Source organism: Stegodyphus dumicola, chromosome 11 (assembly GCF_044657685.1).
Source record: "Stegodyphus dumicola isolate Sdum_Otavi_A_Nest chromosome 11, ASM4465768v1".
In the NCBI taxonomy this organism is placed as follows: Eukaryota; Metazoa; Arthropoda; class Arachnida; order Araneae; family Eresidae; genus Stegodyphus; species Stegodyphus dumicola.
Genome location: NC_140778.1, coordinates 70740029 through 70760497, shown reverse-complemented (window position 1 = coordinate 70760497; position 20469 = coordinate 70740029). Strand labels below are relative to the sequence as shown.

General features: G+C 32.0%; 1 protein-coding gene across 1 annotated transcript; it reads right to left on the bottom strand.

Annotated features, from left to right (window-relative positions):
* Positions 1–14121: 14121 nt before the first annotated feature.
* On the bottom strand, positions 14122–19874 carry LOC146994094 (uncharacterized). The gene has a single exon (XM_085826818.1). The coding sequence runs from the start codon at positions 18986–18988 to the stop codon at positions 17093–17095; it is 1896 nt and encodes a 631-aa protein (XP_085682944.1). The 5' UTR covers positions 18989–19874; the 3' UTR covers positions 14122–17092.
* Positions 19875–20469: the final 595 nt, after the last annotated feature.

The window sequence follows — 20469 nt, the reverse complement described above, 5'->3', positions numbered from 1 at the left end:
TCAATATTTCAAGTCAATTATAATGATAAAGAATCTTACCATATGTTAATATCCACATTAATAATAAGGACCACTTAAAATACAACCCAGACACTTATTTACATAGATGCACAGAAATGAATTTTTCGTTACTATTACTTTTCAAGTGATCTCAAGGTTAAACAGACAGCATACATGAGTAGAAAAAAAATAATAAGGAATTCACAATAATGTGTAACAGTAACTGTTAGATGCGAAAATATTTTTTCAACAGAAATAAATCTGAACTAACATCACTAGGCTTTGCAATTAATTTTTGTGTCTTGTTACATGCATTAAAGTTACTAAACTTACTAGTCTATGAAATACAGCATCATTTGAATTAAAACCTACATTTTTTAAATGTTTAATTGCTAAACACCCATTATATTTTTATTTATGCTTTAAAGTTTTCAATTTGCGCTCTTTTGCAATGCTTTTCTGGTTTAGTGTATCATTCTTTAATTTGCAATAATTATTTAAAAATGTGTTCGTTGATGACCAAAGAATCTGCTTTAACACTTTCTGTGACTCATGAGCTTTAGGGCAATCATCTAGATTTAAAAAAATGTCATTTTCTATCAGTATGCCTAGAGTTAAGTTACATGCTATATCCCTCTGATTTGCAGAAAATAAAAATTCATTCTCAAATTCTTCAGATACAAGTTTTTGAATAACAACATAATTATATATTACTGAATTTAGTACATCAGGATGAGGATATAGAAGTCCTCTATCAAATCTTTTTATCCAAGACTGTCCTTCATTTTCTACAATTAATTCTTTATCAATAGTTAGATTGCCTTTACAAATATCACAGCTTAATAGTTTCACAACTTTATAACTACAGTAACCAGCTATATACATTAAAATTGGTATGTCATTTTGAACATTTTGTATATCTTCATTTGTAATAGTTATTCTTCCTGAGAAAGTGCATCCAATATTTTCTTGCTCCAGAGATTCAATACACAGGTTTTTACAATTTAGATAAATAGGAATTCCTCCATACTTTGATGATTTAATAACAGTTGGCAGAAGACTTTGTAATCTTAATTTTGCTTCAGTTTCATATACTTGCCTTATAGAAATATTATGTTGTGAACCAGCCAGCTGTCTATATTTTCCAAATCTATTCTCTAGGAGATCTGTCTGAACTTTTCCTGGTAAAAAGTAAGTAAATTTTAGCTCCTCAATGCAATACCTTGCCATTTCGAGCAACGAATAGCTAGTATGTGTTAATGCAAAATGTGTTTCCTTAGTTAGTCCACCACTAGAACAGCCTAAAAGTTTCCACTGATCTAACCACTCAAGTAACTTATTTAAATAAATATATCTAACATCATCATTTTGCACAGTTAACGACTTTTGATACTCATTCATCTTATGCTGTCCTTTAAAGATACTTTTGACATTGACTATTGACCACCATGTAGATATAATTTTAATAAATTCAGCTGTTGTTTCGTAATTTAAAATACTATTTTCTTTACCAATAACCATTATTGCCTCTGCAAGACGACTGTCAAATATTTGTAATGCTAGCTTGACATTTTGTCTTTCCAAATTGGTTGGATACAGAGCTTTCAGAGTCAAACCATAACTATATTTTACAATTCTGCCTGCCTCTAATGAATGGAGACTTTTTATGCATGCAAATGCCGCTGTTTCGACCTTGGAAAAATTTTCAAAATTTGGATAAAATAAACATTGCCCAGAAGTTTTTTGATTTATCCAGTTGTTCCTGACACACTTCAAGATGTGCACTGAGTCAATAACAAAAAATAGTGGCCGAGATAAGTCTGCAGGGTTTTTATACACAATACTAATTTTTGGAGGCATACAAAATAATGACATGGCTTTTTTATTTATTGAATTATTGTCAGAGACAACTGCCACAATTCTATAACCTATATTTTCTAAACCAATTATAATTTTCTTAAGATATTGATACAGATCCTCAGCATTTAATGATTTAACTGGTAATATATGTGCCACATCCTTGAAAGGTGATAATAAGCTACGTATCATAAAAACATAAGCACTTGTAGCAGCTTTTTCACAGTTGTAGGCCATGCCACACAAATTTCCTCCTTTAAAATCGAAACATGAATTTAAATGCACTTCATCCATCATAATAATTACAGTTTTATCATTTTCTTCTAAATCCTTGCATCTTTGTTTAACATATCCTAAAAAGTCATCATTAAATTGCTCAGTAATAGGATTAAGAGAAAACATTGAACAAATTCTACGAATAGTACGTGGATGGGGAATAGAAATGTAACCTGAATGTCGTAAAAACTTGTATGCATGCGGTGAGATCGAGTTTAACAAACTGCAAAAAATAAGTAAATCTGGAGTATATCGATACTTCTCTTTCTTTACATTTAGTTTATTTACTTGCTCTGAAAGGAAGTTCAGTTCAGTTTCTTTTTCAGGTAACACTCTTTTCAATTCTGAAAGCATACCATCCACAATTTGTATAGAATTCTTAATATATTCTTCATTTTGTAAGTTATGAGACAGACTTTCAACTTCCTTTAGTACTTCTAGAAACATATTTACATTACTAATTTTTAGAGGGAAAACAAATTTACCAATAGATTTTATAGCGATGTTTTTAATATAAACACATACTGTTAAATCCTCATTTATTACTACCGATTTCTGAATTTCTGGAGCTGGGTCACTTAAAATATCAAGTAACATAGTTGAATTTTCAGTATGTACAGTTGTCCAAAATGTTTCTAAAATCTGATGTTCTAGGCAATTATTGAATTCAATTAAACTTTCAAATGATCATTCATTATCATACCGTTCTTTCATTTTCAAACTTTCTTCTATCGCTTTCTCCAGGTATTTCTCTTCTAAATGAGCTTTCTTCTTTTCTGGTGACATTCTTGATACAGAATTTGATGACATGTAGGATGGACCATCAGGGAACTGAGAAGGTATGCATCCTTTTTTCAAACGTGGCCTAGAAATTGGGGCTTTAATTAACTTCGCTGATTTCTCATCATACATTTCGATTTCTCTTATTATTTCATCTGATCGAAAATGTAATTCACATACCTATAAAAGAAAATATTCAAAAATCAACTTGTTGTGAGTACAAAAGTTAGATGCATGTTAATATTTAGTAACAGAAGTCAATAAGCCCTATGATTTAAATAAATAATTTGATACATAAATACGAATTAAAAAACCAGTAATATCATTTCAATTACGTGTATAATTTAAGTAATTTGTAAAATCTGGAATGCTCATCATAATGATTACAGCTTTATTTACATTTAAAGAAAATTATATATTTGAGATAATTGTTTACAACAAACACTGGTTACCAAATACAAATAATTACCTTGAATACATCATACCAAACTTTCATATATCATTACAAAAATTTTAAAATGAAACCTATTATGATTACTTAGTAGTTCCTTGTCATATAAATTATGATAAATTTGGAATAACTACAGAATCTGCCTGCACAGTATACTAGAAAGCATTTACAAATTATTGGCATTTATGTAACTACTAAATTTAGAATTATTCCTGTTATATGGAACTTTATTTCATTCATAAAACTTTGAAGGAAAATATTTTTTTTGAAATGATTAAAACAGGCAAGATTAAAATCTTTCAAACATAAAACTTTTTACCCACAGATCAAAATCTAATATCGTAAGCATAAACATCACATACCTATCAATAAAAGTAATAAAAAAATGTAAAGATACAAAACATAAAAAATGCAGTAAAATTGAACTTACTCTGGTATGTTTAGTAGGTTGAAAGCCATCTTTTCTTCGTAGACTCCTTATCCATTTCATCCGGAGTTCAGTCTCATTTGGAAACTTGAATACAGCCTCTTTTGGTCCGTTTTTATAATTACCACGACATGTGGCTACAGCACATTTATGAGGCATCGTATGAAATTATAAAAGCACGAGACAATATAAAAACTCTGTCGCTAACGCAAATAACCGCTCCACGTTCGTCGCTCTTGGCTCAACTACGGGTCTTTGATTTTATTTGAAGGAGCGAGGTGAGTCAGAGACGACTACCTGTGACGTCAGAGCTTCCCCTCGCTTCAGTGTCCCGGCTTCCTTCTATAAGGAGGTGTTGTTCAAACAGGGTAAAAGTATCGTCTACGTAGCGGAACCATGCCGGGAAGTTTAAAGTTTCAAACAATTTTGATTCATAATAATGCATGTAGATATCAGCCAGGATGGGACTGAGGGGGCTTCCCATGGCTAATCCCTCAGTTTGTTTGTAATATTTATTTTGGAAAACAAAATGTGTTTGTTTCAAACAGAATTGAGTGAGAGAAATTAGCTCCTCAATTTCGATGCAAGAGAAATGAAATTCGCGAAGTCTGGTTTCTAGACATCTTAATGCATCCTCCACTGGGACATTGGTGAATAATGATTTTACATCAAAAGAAACCATGAGTAAATTACTAGGAGAAATGTTTTTAACCTTTTTTACAAAATCTATTGAATTTTTTATGGTGTAAATGTTATTGTCTAATAGAGTGGAAAATCTAGAAACTAAATATTTAGCTAAAGGATACGAGGCAGTACCTAAATTTGATACAATAGGGCGGAAAGGAATACCACTTTTATGAATTTTGGGAAGAGCATATAATCTGGCACAATTCGCAACAGATGGGATAAGCGAATGTTTTAAGTTGCTTGAAATGATTTGCGAAGATTTGATCGCAGTTTTTATTTTGGATAAGTCCGAAGGTGAAGGATCTTTAGGGATCGGATTATATGGTCCTTCGTTTAAGAGTTTAGTGACACCATCGATGTAAGTCTTCTTATCCATGACGACTATCTGGCCGCCTTTGAAATGATAATATCCGGGTTAGAATGAATTTCGCGCCTTGTAGCTCTTTCTCTCGCAGTTAGATTTGCCAGTGTGGTTTAATTTACATTGGCCAAACTAAGAGAGCCTTAAAATTTCGCGTCAAAGAACATGAGGCATATGTTAGAAAAAAGGAAACACAGAAGTCTTCTGTTGCTCAACATTGTTGGTCCGAAAAATCACACTTTCAATTTTTCTGCTGCCAAAATTATTCAAAAAACATCTTCCATTGGAGAACTGGATTTTCTAGAGGCATTTCACATTCTTAAAAATCTTTCTGTTCTAGTTAACGATCCTAATTCCAATCCAAATTTGCCTTCGGCTTTTAGAGAAATTATGTTTTAGTTCTGGTTTCGCCAACAGATGGCGCCACTTGCTTATTCTTGTCCAGGCTTTCTTATCTTATCTAATCTTGTTCATTTGCGGTTTTGCAGCTGAAGATGATGGTTCGGTAAAACCATCGAAACTAGTCCTGTGAAAATTTTGTAGGTATAACGCTGATTTTTGTTGTTTGACTTCTGAATTAGTATTTATTCGGCGTGTTATTGTGTCTTAATTACTTTCTTTGTTTTCAGCATTGATCTTTACTGCCTATATTTCTGTCACTGAACTTGATTTAGTATTAAACTATTATTTTAATTCTCAGGTATGCGTACATGGAATTGGTTTCATTAGTTAAAAAAATTATTAGTAAGTAAGATACTTGCAATGGTATATTGCTAAAAATAATATAAGCATGCAGGAAAAGAATTGTTTTAAAGGACATAAATTATATCTTAATAGACAAATCGACATAATCCAACAAACCAATCAATAATATAATTTGCTATTTCAGAATTTTCAGCAGCAATACATTTTCTTATCTTTCTTTTTAATTTTTCAAAGCTACAAAACAGAAAATAAATCCATGACTGTTTCAAAATTTAAATACTCAATAAATAAAAGTGTGGAGAACAAAATATGATTTTAATAATGAATATTCATAAGGAATAATGTTTAACATTTATAAGAACTGTTCAAATAAACTATCACTAACAGCAACACACGCATCACAACCACAATGAGGTAACTGGCATATACTTTGAAAGATGGCCGGCATGTACTTCCACAGGAATGGTGCTAATTTGGTGCCAAGCTCGGACTAGGGTTTTAAAAAGTTATAGTAAACTATCACAAATTCTGCAAAAACGTGCCTTGTGGTATATAAAAAATTTCTTCAAATTTTGTACATGCCAAACAGATCTTCTTTTGTGATCTAGTTTTGGCTAGCCTGTATCAAATAATATAACAAAACATTTTGCATCATACAGGCAATCAGTCTCTTCAAAATTTGTTGCACTATGCATGAACTATCTTCTCTGTAAATACTTCTGTTTGATAGTTCATAACATAGAGTAAACTTGGAAAGATTTGTTATGTAGTGCTAAGTAACTTTAGCTGCACTTAATATTACTATTACATTAGTGTTTATAGAGTATAAACTCTGAAGGGAAATATGATACCTCATGTTTTAAAGAAATGATTCTATACTTTGCTATTAACGCAATTGGTACAGTCTATAAACAAGCTATTTTTTTTTTCTAAAATTATAATTTTAAGTTTTTAAATTATTGAATATAGTTCTGTTTGGATCATAATTATACTTACAAATTAACACTGCATTATTTAGATTATAACAAAGGACTGAACAGCTATTTGCCAAGAGGAAGAATGCTTTTGTGGAATACTTTTTATAAGATAAGTTCCTCGCTTCCATGTTACACATGGGAAAAACCACAAAACTCTCATACAATCAATCCATTTACTGGAATTTGAAACTGGGTTGAACTAACAACACTTCTCAGTTTTACCTATTGCGAACCATTTCCATTGCAGGAAAATATTGTTAATACACATTAAATATGGGTCCCACCAGTCACTGAGAAGTTATGACCACTGAACACTGGTTGTTCAACCCAGGTTTGAACACACTCAAATGATCTAGCTGCATGGTTGTTTTTCTCCATGTGTAACATGAATATGAGTTAGTTTCCCTTAGAAAGTTCTCCACAAAGGTATCCCTGTCCTTAGGCATGTAGCCCTTGTGTACCTGTGCCATATTAAAATAATCTAACCTTAAATTTGAATGCAGTTTTCAGTTATGGTAAATCAGACATTTTAAGGTATTTTTTAAAATTTCTTGAACTATAGAGAAAATTGCTCATTATCTGTAATATGTGTTATTGATCGTTTCGTATTACTAGACATCCATACCCTGTAAGGTCATTAGGCCTTTAACTGTAATAACTCATTTGCATCACTGGAAAGAAACATTATATCTATTGCAACGATTCATCTACTACCACTTGTTTTTCTATATAATACACATATACGTCTAAGTTTTTGTGCTTTTTTTCTCACCATATACACAGTCATCTGTTTTCAGGTAAGGAAACATCTGAGAATATTATAAACTTGCTATTAAAATTCTAAAAACAAAAAGAAGAAAGAGGTGCATGATGTCTTTAAAGCAAGCCACATTACAGTCTATGCATGCAGAATGCTAAATATGAGATTTTGCCGAAAACAATCAAAACTGCACTATGCTGCCAACCACTAGGCTAAAATATTAAAATTCCCATTGGAGGGATCATAATCTGCAGTCATGCTACTGAAAAACCATCTGGGAGAATGCTATACATATGCCTAGGTTGAACAATAAATATATTTTGGTGACATCATGGGTTGCCACGTAATTGCTTCTTGGCGACATGGTGCGTTGCTTCATCAATATATTCTCATGGCTTATGGGTGGAGGTGTACGAAAAAAAATCAACTGGCAAAATATTAGGTACTGTTTTATTATCGGGACCGGATTTACAAATGTATGCATGTACACATATATGCGTATGTGTATACACATACATTCGTACTTACATATATGAACACATACATCCATATATACATATCTACACTTCTGAATTAGGTCCTGATAAAGGAACAGTGCCAAATATTACACAGAAATAGATAAATTATGTGTTTAATAGACAATACAGTGGCTACTAAAATAACGCCCTTATCAACCAGTTAAATATCCTTTACATACTTCAACACAGCCTCTTTTTGCTCAAACATTTATAGATTTAGAAATTTCCTGTGAGGAGACATCAGTAAATTTTCAAGTCCAAGTGTAATGTAGAGTTTTATGAAATTAACTAAAACATACGTAATACATAGTAATGACACATTTCTATATTTTAAAAAGAAATTAAAAGACATTCATAATTGGAGGACATCAAAATCAAAACATACTGATATGGCAACGAAATGAACTGAAATATAAACAGAACCTTAGTTTTAAAAATGTTACAATACTTCTTTAGTATTGCAGCTTCCCTTTTTTTTTAAAACATCAAGCTGGCATCAGAATTATTTCCAACTTCATATCTCATGTACACTATGTTGCTGCCCTGCTTTCTCAATTGCTTTTAATATGGCATAAGAAGCATTCCAAGGTCTCAAAGATTTTTGCTATATTAACTCTGCAAAGTAAGATTCATGATGATAAGGAAACGTGCCTCTTCAATTTTTATTCCACCACTTAGTGAAGCTCCACAGTCTTTCTATATTTTATATATGAGCAGCTGTTGTTAGATCAAGAAAATGAAATTTACTGTCTGCAGAAAAATATCTGTAAGCTAGTATTTACCAGTTCTTGTCTTTTATATTCTCACCAGAAGTTTGAATAAATTGTCACTCCCTCTTGTAGATGGTCAACAACTTTTGGCATGAGTGTGGATGGCTCTCTATTTAGAAACTGAACAAGAAATAATTTTTCAGTTTTTTGGCATAACTTGTTATTTATACAGCATTATGGAAGAATCATGCCAGTTTTGGTTTTTTGCTGTATGAACAGATTTTCTGCTATGTTCAAAATTTTTTCAGGGTCACCTATTCACATATTTGGTTGGCGGATCATATGCAGAGAATACCTCTCTCGTAAAAATGTTTCAGTGAATAGTCACATTTTTCTAGTGTTTCTTTCATTTTATGCTGTTACAAACAGTATTCTAAAACCAATAAACCAGCTGTTAAAACATATACTTTTCTTTCATTAGCAAATTTTCAAGCTGCACCTCTAAATGCTTTCACTGATGTGAAATTTTATTGAATGTCCTTTTTTGTATATTCGAATGTGATGTAAAATATGTGCATTTCTTGAAAGAAAGATATACCAAGCATCTTCCTTACTTCTCATTAAATTAAGAATTTTAAGATTAAAATATAAATAAAATTCATTAACGTATAGAATACTGAGAGCTCTTCTTGTGATGAGAGAATTCTGAGCGATTATGAATTATTAACATTTGCATGGGAAGAAATATGATCACATGGTCTCCTCGAAGCTCTTCTCATTATAAGCAAACTGTAAATCATCATTGTTGGGCTGCCAGATGTTTCAGAATAGTTTACATTGGCGATTCATAAAAAATCTTGACAACTTTAATAAACAAGATCCATAATAATAAAGAAGAAAGAACATCCTTACGAAAGCTTGGTTTAATTTATTTGATTATAGCACATAAGGGCTATCAACCTAAAATGATGGATGTCTTTGTGAGGACTTGAAATTTAATTTATTTGATTATAGCACATAAGGGACTTGTCTTTGTGAGGACTGGGGGAAACTGGCTCGTATCTACACTAGAAAAGCATGGAATCCATCTCTGAAGTCATTTTTAAGCCTTAAATTGATATTAGCTTTCTATGAAAATACCTTGGCAGCTTCACAAGGGCTCATTCATATTAAAATTTGGGTGTATTTCACAGGATAAAAATTTGTTATTTAAATTTAGTGTGGGTGCAATATATTTTTCAAAACTATTCAGAACAAACTTATATACACATTAAAAAATTCTGAACATGCAAAAACTAAAATAAAAATCTTCCAGTAGATCTTTTGTTTAAATATATTACATGATAGTTTTTCCATCCAAAGATTATGCAAATAATTTATATTTAAACCAGATTCCTTTCAGATATACAATAAAATAATACAAGTAGTCCCATTTTTTACAAAATGTTAGTAATTTTAAATTAATTAATTATTCATTTGAATTATATATAGAGAAACAAATATTAATTTTTTTTCTAATACAATGATGAAATTAAAGCACAAAACACTAATTATTAGATAAAATGTATTGGAAATGTTAACAGAATGAATTTAAAACTGAAATCTCATATGTTTCTCAGTGATTTAAAATAAACACAAGAGTATATTGGAAAGCTATACATGTTAAAACGTTAATATTTGGTATGTATTTAGTTAGCATCTGTAGTATTTTCAGAAAAATTTTCTCTGTTTCTGAAATTCATATTACACAAGCATGTTTCAATTTATGCGCAGAAATTTACTGAGCGTAATTATATTCTAATATAAATTAACTTTAATTCCGTATATTGTTGGAGGATGATACCAGAATAAAGTAAATACTTAACATCCTTACTTAATTTTTTATTAACGATACTAAAAGAATTTTTTAAAAAACTGTTACTGTATATTTTAAAGCTTACAGCTTTCCTAGATTTATCAAAATAGTTTATAAATTTATTATTTATATAAGGGTACAGTTCTTGATTATTTTTATGACATATTTCTTTTAGTTTTAATGTATGAAACTGTATTTTGTAATGCTGTTTTCAAATATGCGATTTGCAGAAAATTCTAATTTTTTGCACTTTCTGTATTTTGACCTCAATACTTAAATATAAGAACTATACTTAATGAAACTTAAGTCTAAAGTGATTTCAGGCTAAAAGTATTTTTTAAAGCAAATATTACATATATTATAGTCATGTAGATCAATTAAGAATTATTAAATAATGGAAAAAACAAGAATATTAAAATTTTAATGTTTAGTTTATTTTGATCATCCACATTAAATTAATCACACTGAATGCAATTTAAGTAATTTAATTTATATCTCATAAACTTGTACTCAGCAAAAAATGTTATAATTGTCAGTATGTCAGCATAAATTGGGGTAAGTTAAACTTTGTCTTGTTCTTTGCATGTTGCATGTTTGGTAGTTCAGAATTGTTTTCCCTCTCCGAATTCCAGCGCATTTTTGAAATCCAAGATGGCGACCGAAAAATCGCCAAGGGCTGGTTATCTGAAATGTGCCAAAATGTACATGCACACTTTTGCGGCTTACGAAAACAAATTATTTTAGAGGTTGGAAACCTCATGTTCTTTCTGCTCATGGTTCTTAGAGATGTTAATAATTAAGAACACAACGAGAACAGCCGTGTTACAAATTAGCATCCAAACCTCCCGCCGTATTTTCTTCCTTTCATCCCGAACCGAGAACCGGCATCTAACAACGAAAATATTTCTATCTATTGATTGTTAAAAAATTCAGAAAGAATAATAATAAATAAAAGTATAATATAAATCTGCAAATGCGGACAGTGATAATTCAACAAACTTTGAACGCAAGAGGAATAGTTGAGAACTTCAAACAAGCGAACAGAATAAATCCCTTGGGTTACCAGGTTTGAACTATTATCGCTAAAGTTGGCAATGTTTACATTTACCGGGTTCTCTGCGGAAATGCTTCCCTAAATTCACCTGTTCTCCCAAATTTGAGATCTTTCGACATTACATAACACTGCTGGAAAAAGGTAACCAAAACTAATACAGTCAAAAGTCTTTAATCCGGACTCGTCGGGACTTCAGCGATTCCGGATTATAGATCATCAGTTTAAATCTGGTAAGATGGCATGCAGAAATTATAAAATTAAAAATATGAAGCCATAATTTATAAAATAATGAGCAATTATGATCTAAAGGGTATCAAAATTTACAAAAAAAGAAGCTTAACATTTATTTGTTTACTTTGTTAAACATTTCTTTCAACACGCGCATGCGTAAAGCATACCTTACGCATAGCCGAAATTAAAAAATTGCAACCAGAAAACTATTTGATTTGTATTCGTGATATTTATAATGACGAGGAATTTGATTTAAATCATATCAAAGACGAAGTACATTGAGATTAAATACTACATTTAGTAAGGAATTATAAGTGGAATAAAATAAAAACATCTGCCCTGAAGATAACGATAGTGCTGACAGATCAACTTCCAGTTCATTGCGCGACGCAACGTCCCCCCCCCGCACGCTCTGTTTGGAACAAACACAAAACCTCTTTTTAAAATCTGGCAATTATAAGATTGTAAATTTCGAGCCGATCGGACTCTTAGTTGTTGAGATACGTATTTTTTGTACATTTTTCGAACAATTCGTGATTTTTGGATCTGAATAAGAAAAGCAACTTTGAATAATACAAATTAATATTTCTAATAGCTTAAATCAGCGTGCTCATTCGTGTTACTAAGCTACGTAATCATTCACTGCTTTTGTTATTATATATAAATTCATTAATTAATATATATACTGTCGTATTTTTGGTAACAAATGTTTCTGTTCGCATAAAGCTAATATTAAATATAATTTTAATTAAGAAATTTTAATTGCAAAAAAATAAATATAAATATAAATAAACTATTTATTTAAATTCCGACTAATTATTTTTTCGTTCAGGATTTTAAATTAAATTTCTGTTGCTTGAACATGGTATATGGAAAGTTTTCTTAATATAAATAATTATGGTTGATTAATTACATTAATATATATTGATGCACTTTTGTGTGTGATTATGTTGAAGTTTATCAAAAGGAGTTTTAATAACGAATCTACTGTCTGAATATTAAACCCAAAAAGTTTTGCAGTTACACTTCTCAAAAAGCCTGAGCAGTAAAATCGCTGAACACTGGTAGTTCAGTCCAAATTTCGAATCCCGGCAAACGGGTTGGCTCCATAAATGTTTTCGTAATTTTGAGTATGTGTAACGTGTATGCAGTATATTGTGAATGCATACCTAAATAAAGCGGGCACAGCCCTCCCAAACAGCAAAACTCTGGTAGCTCGGTCCAGCTTTCGAATAAAAGCGATCGGGCTGGCTACATAAGTATTTTCATGATTTTAGGTATGTTTATCGTGTATGCAGTATTTTCTGGACGTATACGCCAATAAGGCGGACGCAGTCCGCGTTAAACACTGGTAGTTAAGTCCATCCTTCGAATACCAGCGAGCGGGTTGGCTGCATGCGTACTTTCGTGATTTAATGCATGTGTATCGTGGACGCAGTATCTTCTGGACGCATATGTGAATAAAGCGGGCGCAGCCTGCTCAAAACCGCTGAACACTGGTAGTTCGGTCCAACTTTCGAATAGCCGTTAAAAAGCTGTCTGTATGGGTATTTTCGTGATTTCACACACGTGTATCGTGTCTGCAGTATCTTCTGGATGCATACGAGAATAGAGCCGGCGAAGCCCGGGCAAATCTTCTGATCACTGGTAGTTCGATCCAACTTTCGAATCTCGGCGAACAGGCTGCCTCCATCTATGTTTCATGATTTTCCGCATGTGTAATGTGTATGCAGTATCTTTCGGATGCATACGCGAATAAAGCGGGCGCAGCCCGGGTAAAATCGCTGAACACTGGTAGTTCGGACGAACTTTCGAATAAAGGCCAATGGGCTGGATCTATGGGCGTTTTCTTGAGTTTCCGCATGTGTGTCCTATATGCAGTATATTCTGGATGCATAATTTAATAAAGCGGGCGCAGCCCGCCCAAAACCGCTAGACACTGGTAGTTCGTTCCAACTTTCGGCAAGCGGGCTGGGTGCAAGTTGTTTTCGTGATTTTACGCATGTGTAACGTGTACGCAGTATCTTCTCGATACATACGTGAATTAAGCGAGCGCAGCCCCGGTAAAACCGGTGAACACTGATATTTCGGACCAACTTTCGTATACCGGGGAAATTTAACACGGGAACTCTTTTACACACGAGCAATATATAATGGGCTTCAGCCCGCTCAGCTGGCGGGCTTGCCCGCTAGTTTATTAATAAATGTTTTGTAATCAATGGGATCCTGATTATACTGATCAACTGCATATTCGAATACCGGCACTTCAGGCAATCCCTCGATCATCATTGAAACCATTTAATATTTTCTTGTCCTCCCAAGGCATGAATACTCACTTCACTGGAAACTCATGGTCTAGCCAAATACTAAGGAACTTCCGCAGAACTTAATCTAAAGACCACTGGTATAATCTAATGCTAGAACTTTTCATTGACGATACTCTGAATTAAAATTCTTTTAAAAAAGAAAAAGAAAATTTAGTTTTTGTATTTACACTTGTTCATGACGATTGGAAATACATACTACATTTTTCCTGACAAGCACAAAGAATGCCATTTCTATATGTAATGGCACAATAATTCGTAACTACATGCGATTCAGAAACAGTTAAGACAAAACTCGTATAATTTACAGCTTACGTATCAGATGTTACATTTTGCTACCTTTTAGAATATCAGTTTTTGAAGTTCTAATCCACACTTCATTACGGAGTAGATATAAATACTCAACACTTATGTAAGAAATATCTTTATAAATATTTCATATTGCGGAAACAAATAAATGGTATATAGTTTATTTTCATCAAATGAGAATTTATGTTTTCCCCTCAGGATCACCAGAGGGCTGTATGCTATCAGATTTGCCTCTCTAAATTCTAAGAATTTTGTATTTAAATTCTGTCGAGTGATGAGAAAGATCCAGACTTGACATCAAATATTGAGGTTTTCTAGCTATACTGACTACTGCTTACTGTAAAGGTTAAGTAAAAGTTGTTTCCAATATATATTTAAACATACTACGCCTCTCCTCTGTGAACATAACACATACGTTTCTTCAACATTTATCACCTTGAATGACTTGTTACATACCTAACTCATAACATTAGTCTCTTAAGATGATATCCACATTAGCCTCTTTATGAAAATGAATGAATATTTACATAACACACACACACAATTTTTCTCCCAGTATAAATAACCATATGCATGGTTAAATTGCCCTTTCCAATAAACATTGCCTTACATACTTCACACATATAAGGATCCTCTCCTGTGTGAATATGCATGTCCTTACTTATATTAGTTTTCTGATTAAACGATTTCTTACGTACATCACACATATAAGGTTTTTCACCTGTGTGAATATGCATATGCTTGTTCAAATGGTCTTTTTGATTAAATGATTTCTTACATATTTCATATATATAAGGTTTCTCACCAGTGTGAATACGCTTATGCTTCTTAAAATTAACCTTTTCACTACACATCTTCTTTCATACTTCACACATATAAAGCTTCTCTCCTGTGTGACTATGTATATGCATGTTTAATGAGGTTTCTGATTAAATGATTTTACATACTTCACACATGTAAGGTTTCTGACCAGTGTGAATACGCATATGTTTCTTCAAAATACCCTTTACCTTAAATGTCTTCTTACATACTTCACACATATAAGGTTCCTGATTTCTGTGAATATGTATATGCACATTTAAATGAGCTTTTTGATTAAATGATTTCTTACATTCTTCACACACATAACCCTGTGAATACGCATATGCATGTTCAAACTACCATTTTCACTAAACGTCTTCTTACCTACTTAACACATATAAAGCTTCTTACCTGCACGAAGGTTGAGCTTTTTGATTAAATGATTTCTTACATCCTTCACACATACAAGATTTCTCTCCTGTGTGAATATACATATGCATGTTTAAATGAGTTTTTTGATTAAATAATTTCCAACATACTTTACACATGAAAAGTTTCTCATCTGTGTGAATATGCATATGCTTGTTCAAACAATCTTTTTGATTAAATGATTTCTTACTTACTTCAGATATAAAGTTTCTCACCAGTATGAATAATGGATACTTTTCCATTTTCCCGGAGCAAATCTCGCCAAGACGACTTTATTTGCCACAACATACAGTATACACATAAAAAATATTTAAAAAAATGTTAGTTCTAAGAATTCCTTTTATTTTTGGAAGGCATAAACATTTTAATATCGCTTAAAATTTTATAAAAAGCCAATAAATAAAGACAATGAATTTGTAAAAAGACATTAATTTAAGAATTTACTATGCTTTCATGGTTCAGTATCCTGATTCGCCGGTTCATATCACGTGTCCCCAAGCGATCTCATCTCACATAAACTGCTCTACAAAAAAATCTCTCAGGAATTATCTACATTAATTTCAAGTTAAATCTTAATTTGGAACACAAGTTTAAATGTAAGAAATATTTCAATTTGTACGAAAAGCTAAATCAGAAATTATGTAAAAACTGCAGTGCTTTACTTCGCTAATGCATTCTCATTAGAATTGATGAATTTAACCCTTGACTTTACCTTTTCTATATTTTCGGCTTCAGGTAAGCACTGTGATTGCATCCTTATTGACTTAATTACCTTAGACATAAAACTGAACTATCTGATAAAAATTCTATGTAATTATATGCCCGTATTGAAAGAAACAATCAATCTGATAAGAAAAAGTTTTGAAAATGAGGCGTAAAAGGTTACCAGCGAGAATATTCTGTTTGGCATCGGTTGTACCATTATTGGCGATTTTATTGCTTGCGCCGGCAAAACGGAAAAGTACCGAATAATGTATATCCTTGTTCAAATTACCCTTTTCACTAGACATCTTCTTACATACTTCACACATATAAGGTTTGTCTCATGTGAGAATATATGTATGTTTAAAGAAATTTTTTGATTAAATGATTTTTACATACTCCACACGTATAAGGTTTCTCACCAGTGTGAATACGCATAGGCTTCTTGAAAGTATCCTTTTGTACTTAGACTTTTTACATACTTCACACATATAAGGTATCTCACCTGTGTGAATATGCATATGCTTGTTCAATTTACACTTTTCACGTAATGCCTTATGACATGATTTACAGAAATAAGGTATCTCTCCCTTGTGAATATGCATATGTATGTTTAAAAAAGTTTTTTCATTAAATGATTTCTTACAAACTTCACATATATAAGGCTTCTCACCAGTGTGACTACGCATAAGCTTCTTTAAGTACCTTTTTCACTAAACATCTTCTTACATACTTCACACATATAAAGTTTATTACTTCTGTGAACATGCACATGCATGTTTAAATAAGCTTGATCAAATGACCTTTTTCATTAAATGATTTCTGACATACTTCATACGTATAAGGTTTCTCACCAGTATGAATACGCATATACTTCTTTAAAGAACCCTTTCACTAAACGTCTTCTTATATACTTCATACATATAAGACTTCTCTCGTGTGTGGATATGCATATGCATGTTTAAATGAGCCTTTTGATTAAATGACTTATTACATACTTCACACATATAAGGTTTCTCACCAGTGTGTCTATGCATATGCTTCTTTAAAGTACCCTTTTCACTAAACGTCTTCTTACATAAGTCACACATATAAGGCTTCTCTCCTGTGTGAATACGCATATGCATGTTTAAATAAGCTTTTTGATTAAATGACTTATTACATACTTCACACATATAAGGCTTCTCTCCTCTGTGAATATGCATATGCCTGTTTAAAGAAGCCTTTTGATTAAATGACTTATTACATACTTCACACATATAAGGTTTCTCACCACTGTGTCTATACATATGCTTCTTTAAAGTACCGTTTTCACCAAACGTCTTCTTACATACTTCACACATATAAGGCTTCTCTCCTGTGTGAATACGCATATGCATGTTTAAATAAGCTTTTTGATTAAATGCTTTATTACATACTTCACACATATAAGGCTTCTCTCCTCTGTGAATAAGCATATGCCTGTTTAAACCGCACTTATGACTAAACGTCTTTTTACATACTTCACATATATAAGGTTTCTCACCTGTGTGAATAAGCATATGCTTCTTTAAAGAACCCTTTTCACTAAACATCTTCCTACACACTTCACACATATAAGGCTTCTCTCCTGTGTGAATACGCATATGCATGTTTAAAAAAGCTTTTTGATTAAATGACTTATTACATACTTCACACATATAAGGCTTCTCTCCTGTGTGAATATGCATATGCATGTTTAAAAATGCTTTTTGATTAAATGACTTATTACATACTTCACACATATAAGGCTTCTCTCCTGTGTGATTATGCATGTGCATGTTTAAATAAGCCTTTTGATTAAATGACTTATTACATACTTCACACATATAAGGTTTCTCACCAGTGTGTCTTTGCATATGGTTTTTTAAAGTACCCTTTTCACTGAACATCTTCTTACATACTTCACACATATAAGGCTTCTCTCCTGTGTGAATACGCATATGCATGTTTAAATAAAATTTTTGATTAAATGACTTATTACATACTTCACACATATAAGGCTTCTCTCCTGTGTGAATAAGCATATGCCTGTTTAAAATGCCGTTTTGACTAAACGTCTTGTTACATACTTCACATATGTAAGGTTTCTCACCTGTGTGAATAAGTATATGCTTCTTTAAAGTACCCTTTTCACTAAATGTTTTCTTACATACTTCACACAAATAAGGCTTGTCTCCTGTGTGAATACGCCGCATATGCATGTTTAAATAAGCTTTTTGATTAAATGATTTATTACATACTTCACACATATAAGGTTTCTCACCAGTGTGAACATGCATATGCAGATTCAAATGGCCTTTTTGATTAAATGATTTCTTACATACTATACACATATAAGGTTTTTCACCAGTGTGAATAAACATATGCTTGTTTAAACTACCCTTTTCACTAAATGTCTTCTTACATACTTCACACATATAAGGTTTCTCACCTGTGTGAATAAGCACATGATTGTTTAAACTACACTTTTGACTAAACATCTTATTACATACTTTACACATATAAGGTTTCACACCTGTGTGAATAAGCATATGCTTGTTTAAATTACCCTTCACACTAAACATCATCTTACATTCTTGACACATATAAGGTTTGTCTCCTGTGTGAATGTGCATATGTATGTTTAAATGAGCTTTTTGACTAAATGATTTCTGACATACTTCACAGATATAAGGCTTCTCACTAGTGTGAATAAGGATGTGCTTCTTTAAAGTATTCTTTTCATTAAACATCTTCTCACATACTTGACACATCTAAAACATTTCTCTAAAGCGTGACTTCGCACATGCATGTTTAAATGAGGTTTGCAATTAAATGACTTCTTACATACTTTACACTTAAAAGGTTTCTCACCCGTGTCAATAAGCATATGCTTCTTTAAACTACTATTTTCAATACGTGTTTTTTAACATTCTTCACACATGCAATGTTTTTTTTTTCCTGTTTGAATATACATATGCCTGTTTAAATGAGGTTTTTAATTAAACGATTTCTTAGATATATTGCACAATTTTGTTTCCTAGGTGAATAAACATATGCATATTTAAATGAACTTTTCCTTTAAATGATTTTTTATTGATTTAAATGATAAGATACTTCACACCTTGATGCTTCTCTTCTGTGTGAATAAGCCTGTGCTCATAAGCTACACTTTTATTTGAATGACTAATTAAATTCCTCATGCACATGAAATCTGTGCTTTGCATTGGTATCCATAAGCTAATACATATTGCTTCTTCCAAAAGATGGGTTGCATACATCTAGGTAGAAAGGTTCTTCTTAGTACTAAGAACTATACGCTTGTTACATAAATCAAGATGATGTTAATGCTTTGTATACATGCAAAATAGGGTAGTTAACTGAATTTCACCCTAAACTATTTCTGGATATTGCACAATTATTTTCAGTGGCTTCCGTAATGACACACCTAATTATCTTGATCAAAATATTATTACATATCGTTCATGAGACTTATCTAACGCATTCATGATAACGACCGTCGGAGGAATCCTCACGGTGGGGCGGCTAAAACCCGCCGGTAGAGCTGGAGCAAACCGCATGTATTCGTTACCGAGTAACGGGTACATCGGTTGACTCGAAGTACCGATTCGGTATTCACAAATTCATTTCGTTACTCGCATCTGTCGTACGATGCGGTTTATTCGAGTACGAATGATGCGGTTGCCATGCGAATACGAATGATGCGGTTGCTGTTCGAATACGAATGATGCGGTTGCTGTTCGAATACGAATGATACATTTGCTAACAATACCCGTATGCCACATTTTTCATTGATAATTTCGAATTTTTTCGGTGAACTCATCGGACAAACTCTTGTTTACATTATGTGTTTTAGTTGAAATATTGGTGTTGTATTATTTATTGTTGTACTATTTATTGTTATTATTTATTGGTGTTGTATTTGTATTGTTTTAGTTGTAATATTGGTGTTAAATTAGTTGTTGATATTAAAAAAAATGATCAATTTTGATAGCGTGAAGCGTTATTTTGTATTTGCTTTTTACATTTAGATTTATAGCACATATTATGTCTGTAATTTGAAAATTTAGATGATTATTGATTTTTTTCATGAGTGTGCCATAGGGAGATTTTATTGATTTGAAATATATATATATACTGCACTTAGGTATTGTTTAAATAAGAATATATAGGTTAATATTAGTTCTTTACTTCCTTGTATGAAATAAAAGTAAGTATTGTAATCGAGAAAAAT